This window comes from Ornithorhynchus anatinus, chromosome 16, assembly GCF_004115215.2.
Source record: "Ornithorhynchus anatinus isolate Pmale09 chromosome 16, mOrnAna1.pri.v4, whole genome shotgun sequence".
Classification (NCBI taxonomy): Eukaryota; Metazoa; Chordata; class Mammalia; order Monotremata; family Ornithorhynchidae; genus Ornithorhynchus; species Ornithorhynchus anatinus.
Genome location: NC_041743.1, coordinates 44,170,980 through 44,188,548, shown reverse-complemented (window position 1 = coordinate 44,188,548; position 17,569 = coordinate 44,170,980). Strand labels below are relative to the sequence as shown.

The 17,569-nt window shown below is 61.7% G+C and overlaps 1 protein-coding gene and 1 long non-coding RNA gene across 5 annotated transcripts; one reads left to right on the top strand and one right to left on the bottom strand.

Moving 5' to 3' along the window:
• Positions 1–76: 76 nt before the first annotated feature.
• Positions 77–720, top strand: LOC114817455. Its single transcript, XR_003765314.2, has 2 exons — positions 77–244; positions 456–720. It is a non-coding gene; the product is annotated as an uncharacterized LOC114817455 (long non-coding RNA).
• A 2-nt stretch (positions 721–722) lies between these two features.
• Positions 723–12,941, bottom strand: CNKSR1 (connector enhancer of kinase suppressor of Ras 1). 4 transcript variants are annotated; one of them, XM_029081362.2, is made up of 21 exons: positions 12,710–12,941; positions 10,558–10,715; positions 10,122–10,306; positions 9,246–9,330; positions 8,384–8,425; positions 8,166–8,285; positions 7,662–7,751; positions 7,265–7,336; positions 6,192–7,136; positions 6,060–6,094; positions 5,848–5,903; positions 5,453–5,556; positions 5,012–5,042; positions 4,634–4,809; positions 3,883–3,956; positions 3,649–3,720; positions 3,405–3,478; positions 3,001–3,062; positions 2,765–2,894; positions 2,344–2,525; positions 723–1,686 (listed from the first exon to the last, which is right to left on the bottom strand). In XM_029081362.2, exons 1-21 carry the CDS (start codon positions 12,918–12,920, stop codon positions 1,507–1,509), a joined length of 3,084 nt encoding a protein of 1,027 aa, XP_028937195.2. In that variant the 5' UTR covers positions 12,921–12,941; the 3' UTR covers positions 723–1,506. The 4 variants fall into 4 exon arrangements, with proteins under 4 accessions (XP_028937195.2, XP_028937196.2, XP_028937199.2 ...); XM_029081363.2 differs by having other exon boundaries at positions 4,634–4,806; XM_029081366.2 differs by having other exon boundaries at positions 5,483–5,556.
• Positions 12,942–17,569: the final 4,628 nt, after the last annotated feature.

The following is a 17,569-nucleotide window of genomic DNA, read 5'->3' as shown; positions in this document are numbered from 1 at the left end:
CTGATTCTGCCCCCGCCGGGTCATTGTGACCTCGCAGCTCCGCATTCTGGCTGGCGGGCTGAGGGTGGGGGCGGGAGAAAGGGTTTGTCCCGCCACCGCCATGCTCCCCACCCATTTCTGAGACTGGTTGGGTCTCAGGGGCCCAAACCTGGGGAATGATGGGAAATTCATAATGGCAGACCTCCAGAACCCACCCCGGGGACCCCCAAAGTCCTGATTCAGATGGGAGAGCGGAGCCGGGAAGGTAGCGTGTGGCTGGGATTCTGGGTGCGGGAGGAGGGAGGGCAGTGACCCCCACGTCCCCCCTCAAAGGGGGGTCTTGAGGGTCGGGTCCCCCGGCCACGACAGCAGTCCCGATGAGGGCCGGGCAGGAGGGAGGGCATGGCTGAAATCAGGTTGGCCCTTTATGGTGGGCGCCAAAAGAGCAGGCAGGCGGGGATCTCCTGCCTGTCTAGATCCTGCCTCCGGCTCCAGCCACCTCCCCCGCCCCGCCCAGCACCGCAACCCAGGGAAGAGCTGAGCAGCCCGAGGGACCCCCTCACATCGGGCCAGAGACACCCAGCTTTCTCCCTCACCTCCGGCAAACCAGGTTCTGGTCACGTGGGATGGGAGTGGGGAGGCTGGTTGGACCCAACACCCCCTCTCCCAGTTCCTCCCTTCAGCGCCACCTCCCTCCCCTCCCTGACGCCCCTGAAATGACATCAAGATGTACCACAGCGAGGTGCCTGAACCTGGGTTTTTATTGCAGGAGTCCCCCGTCTCCTCTCTACTGGGGTCCCTCCTCCTCGGGCCCCCTCCCCTCTGGTCCAGGATGCGTGAGGGGAGGGGAGGGGCGTCAGCCCAGAGAGCCATGGCCACGGGGGGGCCGTGGCGGGGAAGGGTGAAATGCTCCAGTGGAGGTGTGGCCAGTGATGCCTTGCAGGTTGGGGTCCAAGACCCACACAAGTCCCCTACCATCACTGCAGCGATAATCCCAGGAGACAAAGTTGACCCTGACCCGCTTTCCGGTCCCCACGGGACAGAGTCAAGCCCAGGGCCAATCGCGGTGCCCAGGGTGGCTGGAAATGGTGCGGGTTGGGGAGAAGGGGACATGGGGGAAGGAAGCGCGTAACAAGTACCAAAATTATGATTAGAGGGGAGGAGGGGGAGGCTTCCCGGTCAATCCTAGCAAGACAACTGGGGAGGGGGCCTGGGCCAACCCCTGGCTGCGGGCAGTGGGCAACGGGGCGGGGGTTGGGTGAGGCGCATGGGCAGGCTGGTCCAGTTCACCCCAGCAGGCCTGTCCCCAGCCCCCGGGCCCGGCCCCTGAGGGAGGCAGAGGAGGGAAGTCGGTCACCTGCACTTCCTGCTCCTGAGGGTTGGCCCTCCTGCCCCTACGAAGGTCACCCTGACCACCGAGAACTCTGGGCCACAGGAACCCCGAGGACCAAGAACGTCCGATGCCCTAAGGCCCGGTTGCCCTCGGCGGGGGCCGGGGATCAGCAGCACCAGCCGGGCCCCCGGCGGTCACGGGGCAGCGGGAGAGGGGTTGCTCGGGCCCCCGGCCCCCGCTCCGGCGAGGACCCAGCCCCCGGGCCCCTCGGCGTACAGCTCCTGGTGCTGCAGCTTCCAGCGACGAAACTTCTCCCCGGTCAGGGCAGGGTCCTGCAGGACCTGGTCCAGAACCTGCAGCTCACACAGCTTGGCCTGCGGGAAGAGTGGGGAGGGGAGGGGCCGCGATGGGACTGGAGTAGTCCCCAGCCCCCCAAACCCTGGGGCCCCTCCACAGTGCTTTGCTTTGTGCAGGTGGGCTGCAGGGGGAAGACGGAGGGGTGTCCCCCACGGGTAAGCTCCTCGAGGTCAGGGAAATACAACTCAGGTTTCTCAGGTTCTAATCCTGGTTCTGCCACCTGTCTGCTTTGTGACTTTGGACAAGTCACTTAACGTCTCTGTGCCTCGGTTACCTCACCTGTAAAATGGGGGATGAGACCGTGAGCCCCAAGTGGGACAACCTGATTACCCCGTATTTACCCCACGGCTTAGAACAGTCCTTGGCACACAGTAAGAGCTTAACAAATACCATCATTATTGCTATTATTATTTTCCCAAGCGTTTAGTACAGTGCCATTTTCCCAGTGAATACCATTACCGTCATTGCAAGCTCCGTTCTCCTCTCAGTCTGGGTGGAAGCAAAGAGGAGGGAAGGAAAGGGAGGAAAAGGGAGGGAATGGGAGGGGAGAGGAGGAGGAAGGAACAGAGAGGGAGGGAGGAGGAGGGGAGGGCTGACCTCTCCCTGGCCCGCGGGTGCCCTGAGGGCGTTAGTGGCCGCCCCCCTCGACTGCCCCCGCCGGGCACCGTGCTGACCTTGAGGGTGCTCTGCAGGGCCCGCACGTGGTGGATGCGCTCGTTGATGTGGGGGTCGCGGTTGCGTCGGACGAAGGAGCTGCGGTACTCCTCGTGGGTCACAGGCTGCGGCTGCCCGATGAGCGAGACCCCGCCCTGCCGGAGGCCCTGCACCAGCGCCTCCATGGCCACGTCGCTGCTATCTGCGGGCACAGGGAGGTGCCGCTGTCTGCGGTGGGGGGACCGGTGGCGGCGGGAGAAGGGATACAGGGAGGAAGAGGGGCGCGGGCACTCACAAACCACTCACCCCACCCCACCCCAGTCCAGGGATAAGATGGGGACAGGAAAGGATCGGGGGACAAACTAGGGATTGATGTGGGGAGAGGGAGCGGGACCTAAGGAGAAGATAAGGGCCCGGCCCGGTCCTCCCCAACTCACTCACCGATGGACCACGTCTGGGAGTGCCCCGGGCTGCCCCTTCTCCTGTGGCCGGGCCCGGGGCTGCCCCGCGGGGTCCTGAGGGCAGGGGGGCTGTCGTCCCTGGGGAGGTGCTGGGCTCGCCCCGAGGCGGCCTGTGGGGCCACAAGGCTGGCGTGAACCCCCCGCCCCTCCTCACGAATCCGCCCAGCCGCCCCCGCAGCACCCGTCCCCGTCGTCCCGCCCGAGGCCGGCACTCACAGAACCCGCTCTGGACCTGATCTCCTCATCCGGGTCCTCGGCCTCCGTCTCACTGTAACAGTCTGGGGGCACAAGTCATAGGTTTGGCGGGCGGGGAGGAGCTCTAACCGGAGACGGCTTGGGGAGCGGCGGCCCCTCCAGCACGGACCAGCTTGGGGTGGGGAAACGTTGGGATGCGGGGGATGTCAAGGGGGAGGGGATGTTAAGAGGTGGAGAGAGTCACAGAGTCAGGGGCCGGGGGATGTCAGGAGATGGGCGATGTCAGGGGCAGAGGGGGTCAAGGGACGGGGTGTCGAGCGATGGGGGGTGTAAGGAGCGGAGGGGGTCACAGGGGAGGGATGTGTCACAGGGCATCCAGTGCTGGGGGGCAGGGCGAGACCCTCGGTCCTGGGAGCTGCACCCACCTTCCTCGTTCTGGGAGACCGCCAGGTTGGGTGCCTGGTACTTGGAGATAGAGGTGACCAAGTGGCTGACCCACCTGCAGAGAGCGGGCACGGGGAGGGGAGACCGGGGGCGGTGGCTGGTTCAGCGGCGGGGACCCTCCTAGCTTACAGCCCGGGGCTGAGGGAGGGACACCCCCCGCCTCCAACCCCCACCAAGTGGGCCGCGGACATCCCGCTCCTCCCCCAACCCCTGACCCTCACTCACATGCTCAGGTCATCCAGGGTGTCGGCGGCAAAGACGAACGGTTTGTACACCTCGTGGGTAAGCTGGAACACGCTGCCACCCGGGGAAGATGCCCGTCACCACCTGCCCTTGCCCATAACTCTCCACCCCTGCCCCAACGCCCCCCCAGCCCGGCAACACTGCCAGTGCTTCTCGGATTCCCACCACGCCCAGCCTCCTCAATCGAATACCCTTCCCCCCGCCGCTGCCACTCACTATTTCTTTTTCTGCTCCTGCCTGCTCTCTAGGCTGTAGTTGGAGACATTGATGAGGCCCTCGGCCTTCTCGTCCTGGAGAACCATGGATGGGGGGGGAAGATTTGGGAGTGGAGAGAGGATCTTTAAACACAAACGCCTTCCCAGAAAAAAGAGGCTCTCTCCTCAGCCTAGGAGCGCCATGTGGGCCAGGGATTGTGTCCAACCCGAATCACTTCTATCTACCCCAGCTCTTACAACAGTGCTTGATCCATATTAAGCGCTTTTCTTTTTTTCAATCGGAATCCGCTACGTACCAGGCTCTGTACTGAACGCTGTGTAGACACAAGCTAATCAGATTGGACACAGTCCATGTCCCATATGGGGCTATCATTTTACAGATGAGGGAACTGAGGCCCAGAGAAGTTACAAGAGAATTGCCCAAGGTCGTATAGCAGGCAAGTGGCGGAGTCGGGATCAGAACCCAGGTCTTTCAAGGAGGAAAGGCAACGGATTAGAGCCCAGGTCCTTCTGACTCTCAGGCCTGGGCTCTATCCATTAGGCCACGCTGCTTCCCTAGCTTAACAAATACCATTACAGAGAAGGAAGCAGCCACAGCCCAGTCCCCAAGCAGAGCTTTGGGCCTTGATCTGGCACTCGTTACCCTTCACCCCCCCCCCCCCCCAGTCACTGGCATCCACTGCCCGGACCCCCAGCCCCACCATCCGGTCCCCCCGGCTCCCAGCCCGATACCCACCGCCCGGTGCCCTGACCTGTGGGTGGCTGTACCAGTAGAGAGTGTGCCCCTTCAGCACCACCCAGCAGCGTCGCCACTTCTGCGCCATGAAGCCCGCGTGGTCTTTCTTCCGCAGCAGCCACCCGTCACAGTCGGCCCGGCCCAGGTCCCGGCACGAGACCCGCCGGCGGCTCAGCCGCGTCGCCACCCCTGCTGTCGGGCAGACGGGGGGCTCAGGGTCAGGCCCGGGGACGCCCCGCCTCGGCCTGCTCAGCTCCCTGTGGGGGGGCTGCGTTGGGGGCACGGGGACAGGGGACTTAGGTCAAGCCCACCGACCACCTTCCCTGAGCCCACCGGGCACCCTCCGTCTCCGTGGGGAACCCCCAAAGTCACCCTCATTTAGTACCTCGCTCACCTTTGGGTTTCCTCCGACTTGAGCCTAGAGTCTGCGTGACCAAGAGATGGGAAGAGGAGGGCAGTGAAGAGGGGAAGACAAGCTTGAGGGCCAGGGAGAGGCCTGACCCCCACCCCCCAGCTTGTGTCCAGGGCCCCCAGCTCGCCGGCCCCCCGGGCCTACCTGGCCCGCTGGACCCGTCACCCCTCAGGAAGAGCTGGGTCCCCACAGAATTATAAACGTCCATCCCTGTCCCACGGGAAGGACAGCAGAAGTAGGGGGAGGGCCCAGAGGTGGATAAACAGATCTGGGACAAATAACCAGCCAGAGAAGTCTGTCTGAGACGGCTGATGGGATACCACATCTGGAAGAAGGAACTTTGGCAGAAGGTGCGGGGTTTGGTGAGGCTGGGTGGGGGACGGCAGGGAAGGTGGCGGGGGGAGGCAGGAGTGGAGGGGTTACCTCGGCTGGTGGCTCTGGCTCGGTGCCCACCTTGGTCTCTGGGTCAGGACTGTTGACTTCGGTGTCAAAGACCAAGGCACCCAGTTCTGGAGGCAGGCTGGAGTCTGCAGAGAGAAAGTCCCCCGGGTCCCAGCCCGAGCTGCTCGGTGAGGAGGGAAGGCAACGGCCAGCCTCCCCATTCTCAAAAAGTCCGTTGTGGGTCCAACTGAGCGGTCGTGGCAGGGAAGGGGGAAGGCGGGGCCACTAGTTCCCGGTCTACCCCGTCCTGGGGCTAGAACTCGGGAGCCCGGCTCCGGGAGGGGGACAGACTGAGGGATCAGCAACGCCAGGCTCCTCCACGATGCCCCGGCCTGGGCCAGCTCCCCTAAGGCCGAGAGAGGGGCAGCCCCTCCTACCTTCCCCGAAGAAGACGGGGTCTTCCGGTGACAGACACTGGTCGAAGATGAAGATTCTGAGGGGGCAGAGCCAGTCGGTTACTCCCGGCCTGGGGCTGTGGGGGAGGGGGTGCCGCGGAGAGCTGGCCCAGCCTGGATCTTCTCCCTCTCCCAGGTACCCCCATACCCCCACTTCCCATCCCCACCCAGAGTTCTGCAAGAGGGGCAGTCACCTAGGCGTCGGCGAGGCTGGAGGGCCGAGGGCAGCCTGGGAAAGAACAGAGAGAGGGGCCGGGTCAGTGTCCGGTCTCGACCCTTCCTCCCACCCCCGTTCCCCGGGGGTATCCTCCTCAGTGAGGACCCACCTGTGTGTCAGGGCCAGGCGATAGGGAGCAGATGGGAGGCCTGGGGTCGGGCGAAGGGGAGCGGGTAGACGGTCTGGAACCAGGTGTAGGGGGGCGGGCAAGCAGCTCAGGAGAAGGCGAGCAGGAAGGGGGCCCGGGGAGAGGAGAAGCAGGGCAGGCAGGAAGCTCAGGGTCATGTGAAGGTGAAGAGGCAGGCGGCTCGGGGCCAGACGACAGGGAGCGGGCAGGCGGCTCGGGCAAAGGGGCGTGGGCAGGGGACCTGGGGCTGAGAGAAGGGGAGCGGGCAGGTAGCTCAGAGTCGGGTAAAGGAGAGCGGGTAGGTGGCTCAGAGCCGGGTGAAAGGGAGCGGGCGGGTGGCTCGGGTGAAGGGGAGCGGGCAGATGGCTCAGAGCCGGGTGAAGGGGAGCGGGTAGGTGGCTCAGAGCCAGGTGAAAGGGAGCGGGCGGGTGGCTCGGGTGAAGGGGAGCGGGCAGATGGCTCAGAGCCGGGTGAAGGGGAGCGGGTAGGTGGCTCAGAGCCAAACGAAAGGGAGCGGGCGGGTGGCTCGGGTGAAGGGGAGCGGGCAGGTGGCTCAGAGCCGGGTGAAGGGGAGCGGGTAGGTGGCTCAGAGCCGGGTGAAAGGGAGCGGGCGGGTGGCTCGGGTGAAGGGGAGCGGGCAGATGGCTCAGAGCCGGGTGAAGGGGGGCGGGTAGGTGGCTCAGAGCTGGGAGAAAGGGAACGGGCAGGTGGCTCGGGTGAAGGGGAGTGGGCAGAGAGCAGAGAGCTGGGTAGAGGGGAGTGGGCTAGCGGTTCAGGGCCAGATGAAGGAGAGCGGGAAGAAGGCCCGGGCAAAGGGCAGCAGGCAGGCGACTCCGGGTCTGGCACTGGGACGTTCTTCAGGAGCAGATGGGCGTGGGCCGGGTCCTCCAGAAGTTTCCTCACCAGGTTCGACTGGGTCCAGCCCACCTGGGGCCAGGGGGAGGCAAAGAGGGTCAGGTGGGCCCTGGTGCGAAGAAAGGGGGATGGGTGGGGGCGGGGGGCAGAGGCAGGATAGGGAAGCCCAACCCCGCCCGGGGACCCCAAGTCCCACTCACCACCACCTGCCCATTGACCTGGATGATCTCGTCACCAGGCAGGAGCTGTGGGCAGTGGTCTCCAGCCAGAAACTGCAGGGAAGAAGGGAGCGAGAGAAGTGGGAGGGGGGCAGTCAGGACGCTTGCCTCCAGGCCTGCCCCACACCTGGTTTAGTATCAGAGGAGGAGCTTTCTCTGGAGCAGCTGAGGGCCTTGAGCGGGATTATACAGTTACTGTCCGGCCCTGCAGCGGGCCGGATGGCCAGATGGCTGGGGAGGACAGAGAGAGGCATGCGCGCGCACACACACAGAGAAGTGCGCGGGATCTGGGTGGTCTCGGCTTCCTGGTGGGATGAGGGGAGAAGGCTCCAAGCCCTGAGCCATCTGGATGGGAGAGGTTGGGGTTGGAGAGTCTCACCTCAGGGCTGATCCCAGACACGAAATGCCGGCCACTGCTGGTGCTGTGGATCTCGATGCCCGTGCCGCAGAGACCCTGGCCCTGCAGACCCTGGCCCCACGCCCCAAGAGTCACGCGGGAAGACTAGGCAGAGAACCAGTCACGACCAGCTGCTTCCCATGAGTGTCTGGCCCTGCTCTGCCCTCAGGGACCTCAAAGTACGCAGGCAGGTCCCTCCCCACTCGCCCCCAGGTCCGGGTTCAGAAGACCCTGAGAAGCCCAGGATCCAGCAAGTGAGCTGGTGGAGACAGCTTTGGAGGGCAAAGAATGAACATCTGGCTGGAGGGGATGACCGGGAAGGCCTCGGGAGGAGGTGGGGTAAAGAGGGGACCCACTTCCTGATTTCCCTCCCTTTGAGCTACGTGTCCCACCCCTCCAGGGAAGCCTCACAGCCTCCCCCCTCAGCCTCCCCCCAGGGAGCCAGGGGGCGGGACGAGGGGCCGCTGGGAGGGTCCCAGGTCTCACCAGGCAGGCGAGGGGCCGTGAGGGGGTCAGTGCCACGGGCTGCAGCTGGGCCCGCTGACGCAGCAGCTCCTCGGGGCTCCAGCCCAGGATGGTGTCGCAGATGGCGGCCACGTGGCTGCACTGAGGGGGAAGAGGGTCAGGACAGGAGAGCCAGCCTGCCCGGCTTGCCCCCACCCCAGCCCTAAACCCACTTCCTCCCCGCCCCCGGGGCCACGTACAATCGTCAGGATATGAGTTTCCTTTTCGGCCTCTGGAGAGTCCTGGAATGGAAGAGTCCCGGCTAAGCGAGGTGACCAGTTGGGTTGGAGGGTACCCCCAAATCCCAGTGCCCTCCCTCTCTGAAGCCTCTCCCCAACATGGCACTCGGAAAACTTTGGGAGGCGGGGAGAGGGCCTGCTCCCAGGGGCTTCCACCCCCTACCAAGCTCTGCCCATCGGGCCCAGATTCTCTCCTGGACCCTAAGAGGCCTGGGGCATGCTCCAGTCAAGAACTAGTGGCTTCCTCCCCAGCCTCCAGCCCATTTCCACCCCCTCGCTTGCTCCCTCCCCTCTTATCAGTGGGTGAATGCTGAACAAGCTCCCAGCTCCCTCTCCCTGTCCCTGAGCTGACCAGACTGGACCCAGAAAGTCTCAGGCTCAGGGAAAGGCCACCGGGTCAGGCCTCAAAACCCTCCTCCTGATTCCGGGCTCCTCCCCGCCGCTGGATCAATCCCCTGTCCCACTTCGGCCTCACTGCCCCCCTCTGCTCTCCACCCTGCACCTTCCCCTAAGGCCCCCCAACCCCTCTGACCCCAACTCCGAACCTGGGCCCAGGAGGGTGGTCTTCTCCTACAAGTCCCTTGCCTTTCCGCCACCTGATCCCCCGACCCAAACCCCAGCCAAAGGCGGGCTATAATAAGAACAGCAGACGCCCTGTGCCCTGATTCAACCCTCGCCTCTCCTCCCCCTCCGGCTGGGATCCAGTCAGCAGGATCCAGGTGCTCCCCCGACCCGCCTGGGTATCCCCCATGCCCACCCACTCTGGTCCATAGAGAGCCCCCCAGGTGCCCCCGCCCCCGCTGCCAGTCTGGCCATCACGCACCTCGTGCAGGGTCTGTTCCAGCTGGGCACACAGCCCCACTATCTCCTGGCAGGCTGAGTAGTCATTGAGCTGACAGAAAAGATACCTGGGGGGGAGGAAACAAAATGGGGGCCCCCCTAGACTATAAGCTCACTGTGGGCAGGGAATGGGTCTGTTTATTGTTATATTGTACTCTCCCGAGGCCTTAGTACAAGGCCCTGCACACAGTATGAACTCAATAAATATGACTGACTGGGTTCTTGATCCTCCTGGCTCCCTCCCTCCGCTAGGCACACAGCCCTGACCTGAGTTGGGGCAAGAGACACAGGGAGAGGAAGAGTCACGATCAGTCTTTGGGGACAGGGGTGGTGAGGGTCTGGCACTTTAAGAGATACACACACACACACACACACAGATCAGATACACATAGATAGATGGACCGAGTCAGACAGACAAGTAAATGCAAAACCCAAAGGGCAGAAGCAATAAACCCCCGGGCACCCAGAACCACAGAGCAGAGGTTGGGCCCCCCTTGAGCCCTACGAAACCCAAGATCCCAAACCCTAGAAACAGGAATTGACAAAAACGCTGGGGTGGGGGGGGGGGGAGGTGCACGGGGGTTTGTGTCCTGGAGAACAAGTGGGGCTAATCTGGGAAGACCTTCTAGTGGAGGTAATTTTTCTAGCATTTGGGATGAGAGAGGGCATTCCAGGAGTGGGGATGGGGAAATAAGGAGGCAGGAGAAAGGGGGTGACGGGGGTGGTGAACAGGTTTGCCTGGCCAGACCGGAAAGAGGGCAAGGTGTCATCAGGAGGGGGCAGGTCATCCTTCATGGCCAGGCTGTGGTCAGGGGCACTGAGGAGCAGTGCCCCCCACCCCACGACCCCCACACAGTACCTATTGAGCCAAGAGAAGAGATCCCACGCAGCCCGCACCAGCTCGACAACGCAGGAGAGGATGGCGGGCGGGAGCGTGCCCACGCTGCCCTCACTGGGGTTCTGAACCAGGCCATGGAGGGTATGGGTGACCACCCGCAGGTGCGTGGTCAGGCTCTGCAGGTTCTCCGTCTCCAGACCAGAGCTCTGAGAGGAACACAAGCCAGGGTCACCCCCAGGACAGGGCCCCTTCCCCACTTCCCCCATTCCCCACGGGCACCGGGTGAACGAAAGGTGTGGGGCAGAGCCCACCCCGGCTTGGTTCCCAACGAGCCCGCCAAGAGGACCCTAGGGACCCCGAGGGCACGAGGGTGACGGCAGACAGGCACAGTGGAGGCAGCCATGGGGCAAAGGCCGGACCCCGGGACCGGTCCCCCCACGTTTCGCCAGCCGCTCACCAGCGCGTAGAGATGCTCCACCCCCTCCAGGATGAGCTCCTGGTGGCCGACGCGATGCACGCCCAGGGTCTCCAGGTCACGGTAGGTCAGCTGGAGCAGGGTCTGGCCCGTCAATGTCCACTGCTCAAAGGGGTAGCCTTGCACGGACTCGTCCAGCCCTGGGGAGAGGGGAGGGCAGATTGATTTAACACAGGGTCTCCCCAGGACAGGAATTGCTATGGAGACCACCGCTGGCTGAGGACCCTGCCCCCAGAGAACCACGGGATAGGTCACTCATTCATTCAATCGTATTTATTGAGAGCTTACTGTTTCCACAGCTCTGTAATAAGCGCTTGGGAGAGTACAATACAATAAATAGACATATTTCCTGCCCTCAGTGACCTCTTTCACCACCCCCCCACACCCACTCGTCCTCGCAGGTCATCCTACCTTCCCTAACCACCCCCCACACCTCGGACTTATCAGCCACAGATCCGGCTAAGCTTATTAACGTAGCATTTGTTAAGCATTTACTACGTTTCAAGCACCAAATTATGTACTGAGATACCTGAATCAGGCTGGACACAGTCCCTGTCTCTCAGGGGGCTCACGGTCTAACGTTTTCCACAAGAGACGTAGGTGTACTGAGGATGGTAACATTTCCCTCCAACTGATATTACTCTATTTTGTTAATGATGTGCATATATCTACGATTCTATTTATCTTGATGATATTGACACCAGACTACTTTTGTTTTGTGGTCCGTCTCCCCCATTTAGGCTGTGAGCCCATTGTTGGGCAGGGATTGTCTATCTGTGCCGAACTGTGCATTCCAAGTGCTTAGTACAGTTCTCTGCACATAGTAAGCGCTCAATAAATACGATTGAATGAATGGATGAACTAAGGAGAATGAAATTTGAGAGGATAAGGACTGCTATAATATTATTATTATTATTATTATGGTATGGGGATGTGCCTTCTAAGTCTTGTGGGCCGGGAAATTACCTGTTTATTGTTCCACTGTCCTCTCCCAAGCGCTTAGTGCAGCGCTCCGCACATTCATTCATTCAGTAGTATTTATTGAGCGCTTACTAGGTGCAGAGCACTGTACTAAGCGCTTGGAATGGACAAGTCGGCAACAGATAGAGACAGTCCCTGCCCTTTGACGGGCTTGCAGTCTAATCGGGGGAGACGGGCAGACGAGAACAATGGCGATAAATAGAGTCAAAGGGAAGCTCATCTCATAAAAACAATGGCAAATAAATAGAAACAGGGTGACGTACATCTCATTAAACAAAATAAATAGGGTGATGAAGATATAGACGGTCGAGCGGACGAGTACAGTGCCGAGGGGGTGGGACGGGAGGGGGAAGGAGAGGGAAAGGGGGGAGAAGAGGGTTTAGCTGCGGAGAGGTGAAGGGGGGGTGGGTAGAGGGAGCAGAGGGAAAAAAGGGGGGAGCTCAGTCTGGGAAGGCCTCTTGGAGGAGGTGCGCTTTAAGGGGGGATCTGAAGAGGGGAAGAGAATTAGAATTGTAACTCTCTTACTGCACACAGTAAGGGCTCAGGAAATACCATCGAATGAAGTCCGCCCCCGCGTACGGGGGAAACGCCACCTACACCCACAGAGTGAAGACGCGGGGCGCCCTAAAAATTCTCATTCGAGTCAGTGGGGCCCCTCGAGGGGGTACGGCCTGAAGAGCCGGGACCCCCCACCCTCCTCCCGGGGACGACCCAGAGGATGGGCCTTCCTGTCCGTCCCCCTCCCCCGTCTCTCCGGCGGCTGGCCTCCTGCTGCGGAGCGGGGGGGGGGGGGGGGGTCACCGGCCGGACTCCTTGTTCGGTGGCCAGACTCCTCGTCCTGTGGTCCGCCTCCCCCGTTTCGACTGGGAGCCCTTGGTGGGGCAGGGCCGGTCCCAATCTGTTGCCCCACTGTCCATTCCAAGCGCTCAGTCCAGCGCTCTGCACCTAGTAAGCGCTCAATACATACGATTGAAGGAATGAATGACCCCGGGGGGGGGGGGTCAACTGGGAGAGGTCAACTGGGCCAGTCTCCTGCCTCGGGGAACACCTCTGCGGAAAGACGACAGGCCCGGGTGCCCCCAACTTTGGGGGGTCGCGAACAACTCCCACCCCCGGGAGGGGGGACCCCCATCTTCTCCCCGCCCCCACCGACCTCGCAGCCAGGCCGCCACCGTGCCGGGGCTCCAGCCGGACACCGCCTCCATGACGCCCTCCGCCCGCGGAAGCGGGAAGGTGGAAACTGGGCGGACCCCGGGGGGGGGGGGGGTGGCCCTTACCTGGGCCCACGTGACCCCGTCCAGAGGCCCGGCCCACACCTGAGCCCACGTGACCAAGGGGGCGAGCCCTAATTTGCATTCATTCATTCAATCGTACTACTACTACTACTACTACTACTAATAATAATGTTGGTATTTGTTAAGCGCTTATTATGTGCAAAGCACTGTTCTAAGCGCTGGGGTAGACAGAGGGGAATCAGGTTGTCCCACATGGGGCTCACAGTCTTCATCCCCATTTTACAGATGAGGGAACTGAGGCCCAGAGAAGTTAAGTGACGTGCCCACAGTCACACAGCTGACAAGTGGCAGAGCTGGGATTCGAACTCTGCTTCTCTACTACTAATAATGTTGGTATTTGTTAAGCGCTTACTATGTGCAGAGCACTGTTCTAAGCGCTGGGGTAGACACAGGGGAAGCAGGTTGTCCCACGTGAGGCTCCCAGTCTTCATCCCCATTTTCCAGATGAGGGAAGTGAGGCCCAGAGAAGTGAAGTGACTCGCCCACCGTCACGCAGTTGACAAGTGGCCGAGGCGGGATTCGAACCCATGACCTCTGACTCCAAAGCCCGTGCTCTTGCCACTGAGCCACGCATTTATTGGGCGCTTACTCTGTGCAGAGCACTGGACTAAGCGCTCGGGCTGGACAATTCGGCAACAGAGAGAGACCAGCCGTGCCCGGTGACGGGCTCCCAGGCTAACGGGGGGGGGGGGGGGGGAGCCAGATGGATGAAAACAAGACAACATCATCACCATAAATAGAATGAAGGGGAAGGACACCTCGTTAACAAAATAAATAGGGTCATAAAAATATCTCCAAATGAGCACAGTGCGGAGGGGAGAGGGGGAGGAGCAGAGGGAAAGGGGGGAAGGAGCAGAGGGTGGAGGGGGAGCAGGGAGGGAGCAGAGGGAAAAGGGGACGCTCAGTCTGGGAAGGTCTTTTGGAGGAGGTGACCTCTCAATAATAATAATAATGTTGGTATTTGTTAAGCGTTTACTATGTGCAGAGCACTGTTCTAAGCGCTGGGGTAGATACAGGGTCATCAGGTTGTCCCACGTGAGGCTCCCAGTCTTAATCCTCATTTTACAGATGAGGTAACTGAGGCCCAGAGAAGTTAAGTGACTTGCCCACAGTCACACAGTAGCGCATATCCCGGCCCGGCCCGCCCACTGGCCCGGCCCTTTGCCCGGCAGCAGGGCGGAAGCTGCTCGGGGTCAGTCCATCCTATCTACTGAGCGCTCTCAGTGTGTAGAGCCCTGTCCTAAGCGCTTGGGTGAGCATAAAGGACATATAGAATAATAATCATGTTGGCATTTCAGCGCTTACTATGTGCCAAGCGCTGTTCTAAAAACCGGGGCCGGAGCGGGGGATACAAGGTCATCGGGGTGTCCCACATGGGGCTCACAGTCTTCATCCTCATTTTATTCATTCAATAGTATTTATTGAGCACTTACTATGTGCAGAGCACTGTACTACACGCTTGGAAAGGACAATTCGGCAACAGAGAGAGACCATCCCTGCCCAATGACGGGCTCACCGCCTAATCGCGGGAGACAGACGGCAGAGCAAAACAGAACGAAACAAAAACAAGACAAACATTATCAAGGTAAATAGAATCAAGGGGATGGACACCTCATTAACAAAATAAATAGGGTAATAAATCATATATACAAATGAACACAGTGCTGAGGGGAGGGGAAGGGGGAGGAAAGGGAAAGGGCGCTCAGCTGAGGGGAGGTGAAGGGGGAAAGGGGAGGACCGGAAGGTGAAGGGGGAGCAGAGGGAGAAGGGGGGAGCTCAGTCTGGGAAGGCCTCTTAGAGGAGGTGAGCTCTCAGTAGGGCTTTGAAGAAGGGAAGAGAGTGAGTTTGGTGGAGGTGAGGAGGGAGGGCGTTCCAGACAAGAGGTTGGACGTGGGCCAGGAATCGACGGCGGGACAGGCGTGAACGGGGGACAGTGAGGAGGTGAGGGCAGAGGAGCGGAGCGTGCGGGGTGGGCCGTAGAGAGAGAGAAGGGAGGTGAGGTAGGATGGGGCAAGGGGATGGAGAGCTTGGAAGCCAAGAGTGAGGAGTTTTTGTTTGGTGCGGAGGTCGATAGGCAACCACTGAAGGTTTTTAAGGAGGGGAGTGACATGCCCAGAGCGTTTCTGTAGGAAGATGATCCAGGCGGTGGAATGAAGAATACACTGGAGTGGGGAGAGACAGGAGGAAGGGAGATCAGAGAGAAGGCTGACACGATAATCCAGTCGGGATCTTATGAGAGCTTGTACCAGCATGACAGCCGTTTGGATGGCGAGGAAAGGGCGGATCTTGGCGATATTTTACAGATGAGGGGACTGAGGCCTGGAGAAGTTAAGCGACTTACCCAAGGTCACCCAGCTGACAAGCAGCCTAGTAGGGATTAGAACCCATGACCTATGACTCCCAAGGCTCTTTCCACTGAGCCACGCTTGCTCCCTGCCCAAGAGCTTAGAGTCCCACTCCCCACACTCCTTTTTATTTTGTAATGGGGTTTGTTGAGCTTTTACTATAATAATAATAATGATGGTATTTGATAAGCACGTACTCTGTGCCAAGCACTGTTCTAAGCGCAGGGAGTGGGGTGGGGGGGATACAAGGTAATCAGGTTGTTCCACGTGAGGCTCACAGTCTTAATCCCCAATTTACAGATGAGGGAACTGAGGCACTGAGAAGTGAAGTGACTTGCCCAAAGTCACACAGCTGACAGGTGGTGGAGTCGGGATCGGAACCCACGACCTCTGACTCCCAAGCCCGTGCTCTTTTCACTGAGCCATGCTGCCAGACACTGTACTAATCGCTGGGGTAGATACAAGCTAATCAGGTTGGACACAGTCCCTGTCACGCGTAGGGCTCACAGTCTTAATCCCCAGTTTTTCAGATGAGGGAATTGAGGCACGGAGAAGCAAAGTGACCTGCCCACGGTCACACAGCAGACAAGGTGTGGGGCAGGAATTAGAACCCAGGTCCTTCTGACTCCCAGTGCCGTGCTCTAGCCACTAGGCCATGCTGTTTGTCCATTGGGATTGCAGATTCACGGTGGGTAGGGGGTGGAGAAGGGTGAAAAATACGGGGGCTGTCCTGGCGGTCTGCCGCATCCCCCCTCCACCTGCCCTGTGCAGGCCCCACTGCGCCTGACCCTGTGCTGCCAACCGCAGCCACCCCACACTCCCTGCCCGCATCCTCCCAGAGCGGCCCTCCCGCCCCATTCCAGCCACTGCCCCGGATTTGCCTGGGAGCTGACTGCTTTTATCCGATTACATCCGGCTCACGGAGCGGGGACGCTCCCGGCCTCCAGGAGGGAAAGCGATCTGCATGGAGCTGGGAGGGGAGACAGCTCACTGCCCAAACTGGCCTCTCACCGGTCGGGGCATCGAACCATACAGCACTGGGCCCCTCCACCCCTCGTCCACATCGCCCGGCGACAAAAATCCCCTCCTGGAGGCCGAGGCCCGTGCCCGAGACGAGGCCAATGAAGCCCGGCCTGGACCACGGCGCCTGCCCTCCCCTGCCCGGTGCCCAGCCCCCCCCAACCCGGCAGCGGTGGATCCCAGCGCTCTCGCCTGGCAGAGCAGCCGACGCCGATCCCTTCCGACAGCTGCATCGGGAAGCACGGAGCGAGGGGCGGGCGGAGGGCAGAGGGCGGGGGCGCGGTTTGAAGGACTCACAGCTCGGCTTCCCGCTGGTCCGTGGGGAGGGGGCGGCCCCGGGCGGGACTGGCCCAGCGCAGGTGAGCATCTCTGGCTGGGGGGGGGCCCGGAGTGGGGAAAGCCATGGGGGTGTGGGAGTCGGGGAGCAGAAGGGGAGACGGAGAGGACGGGGTCCCGGGTGGGATTCAGGGAGCCGAGAGATGAGGCGGGGACCCGGGCTGCTGGGGAGTCTGGGTGTTGGCTCAGCACTGTGGGAATTTGTGCCCTGGGAACCGTACCTCCCTGCCCCCTGGGCCCCGAAGGCCCTGAGAGGGGAACTTGGCACCTCAGCTCCATGCCCTACTTGCCCCACAGGCTCTGCTCCACACTGACGGCCAGAGGCCACAGCAGCCTGGCCCGCAGTGACCATGCGCTTCGGCCGGTTGACCCCTGGCTACTTCCGCGTGCTCCAGGTACCAGCCCCGTGCGCCCCCCACCCCTCCCGCCCTTCTGGACCTCCCCGCTCCATCGGGGCAGCTATTCCCCAATAGGTCCTGGGCCTCGGCTGGAGATGGGGAGGCTTCCTCCTCTCGCCCCCACCGCCAGTGCCCGGCCACAGCTGCGCAGTCAGGATCCCTGGGGCTGGAAGGGTGGGGAGGGGACGGGCGGGCATCCTGGACCACGTGGGCCAAGCACGTTCCCTGCCGCCCGAGCAGCCCAGCTCCGGCTCCAGGGTGAGGGGCCGCTCGGCTACGGGGCCAGTATTCCGGGAAGCTCCACCTCGGCGGGTGAGGAGCCGGTCAGCCCGGGCTCTCTCGCTCCGCTGAGCAGGACGCGGGGGCCCGACCCCAGCCTGCGCCCTTCCCCCTCCGCCCCTGTGGGGCCTGACGGGCAGCTCTCTCTCCCGCCCCACCCTCTTCCAGATGCAAGTGGCCGGGGAGCTGGAGGCCGAACCGAGGGACCAGATGGTCAACCACGTGGCGGCGTTGCTGGCCGTGCTGGGGCTGAGCGTCTCCTTCTACAGCGCGCGGCGGCTGGCGGAGCAGGGGCGGGTGCCCCCGGCCCCGTGACGGAGCAGGGTGGCGGTGGCCGGGG

Bases quoted from the DNA above. Each gene is read 5' to 3' on its own strand.
- CNKSR1 (XM_029081362.2), bottom strand. From the start codon at position 12,920: ATGAATGAATGCAAATTAGGGCTCGCCCCCTTGGTCACGTGGGCTCAG. The intron at 9,331-10,121 runs GTACTGTGTGGG...CCTCCCCCCCAG, and splicing joins CTCTTCTCTTGGCTCAATAG to GTATCTTTTCTGTCAGCTCA. The intron at 5,043-5,452 runs GTAACCCCTCCA...TTGGTCACGCAG, and splicing joins AGCCAGAGCCACCAGCCGAG to ACTCTAGGCTCAAGTCGGAG.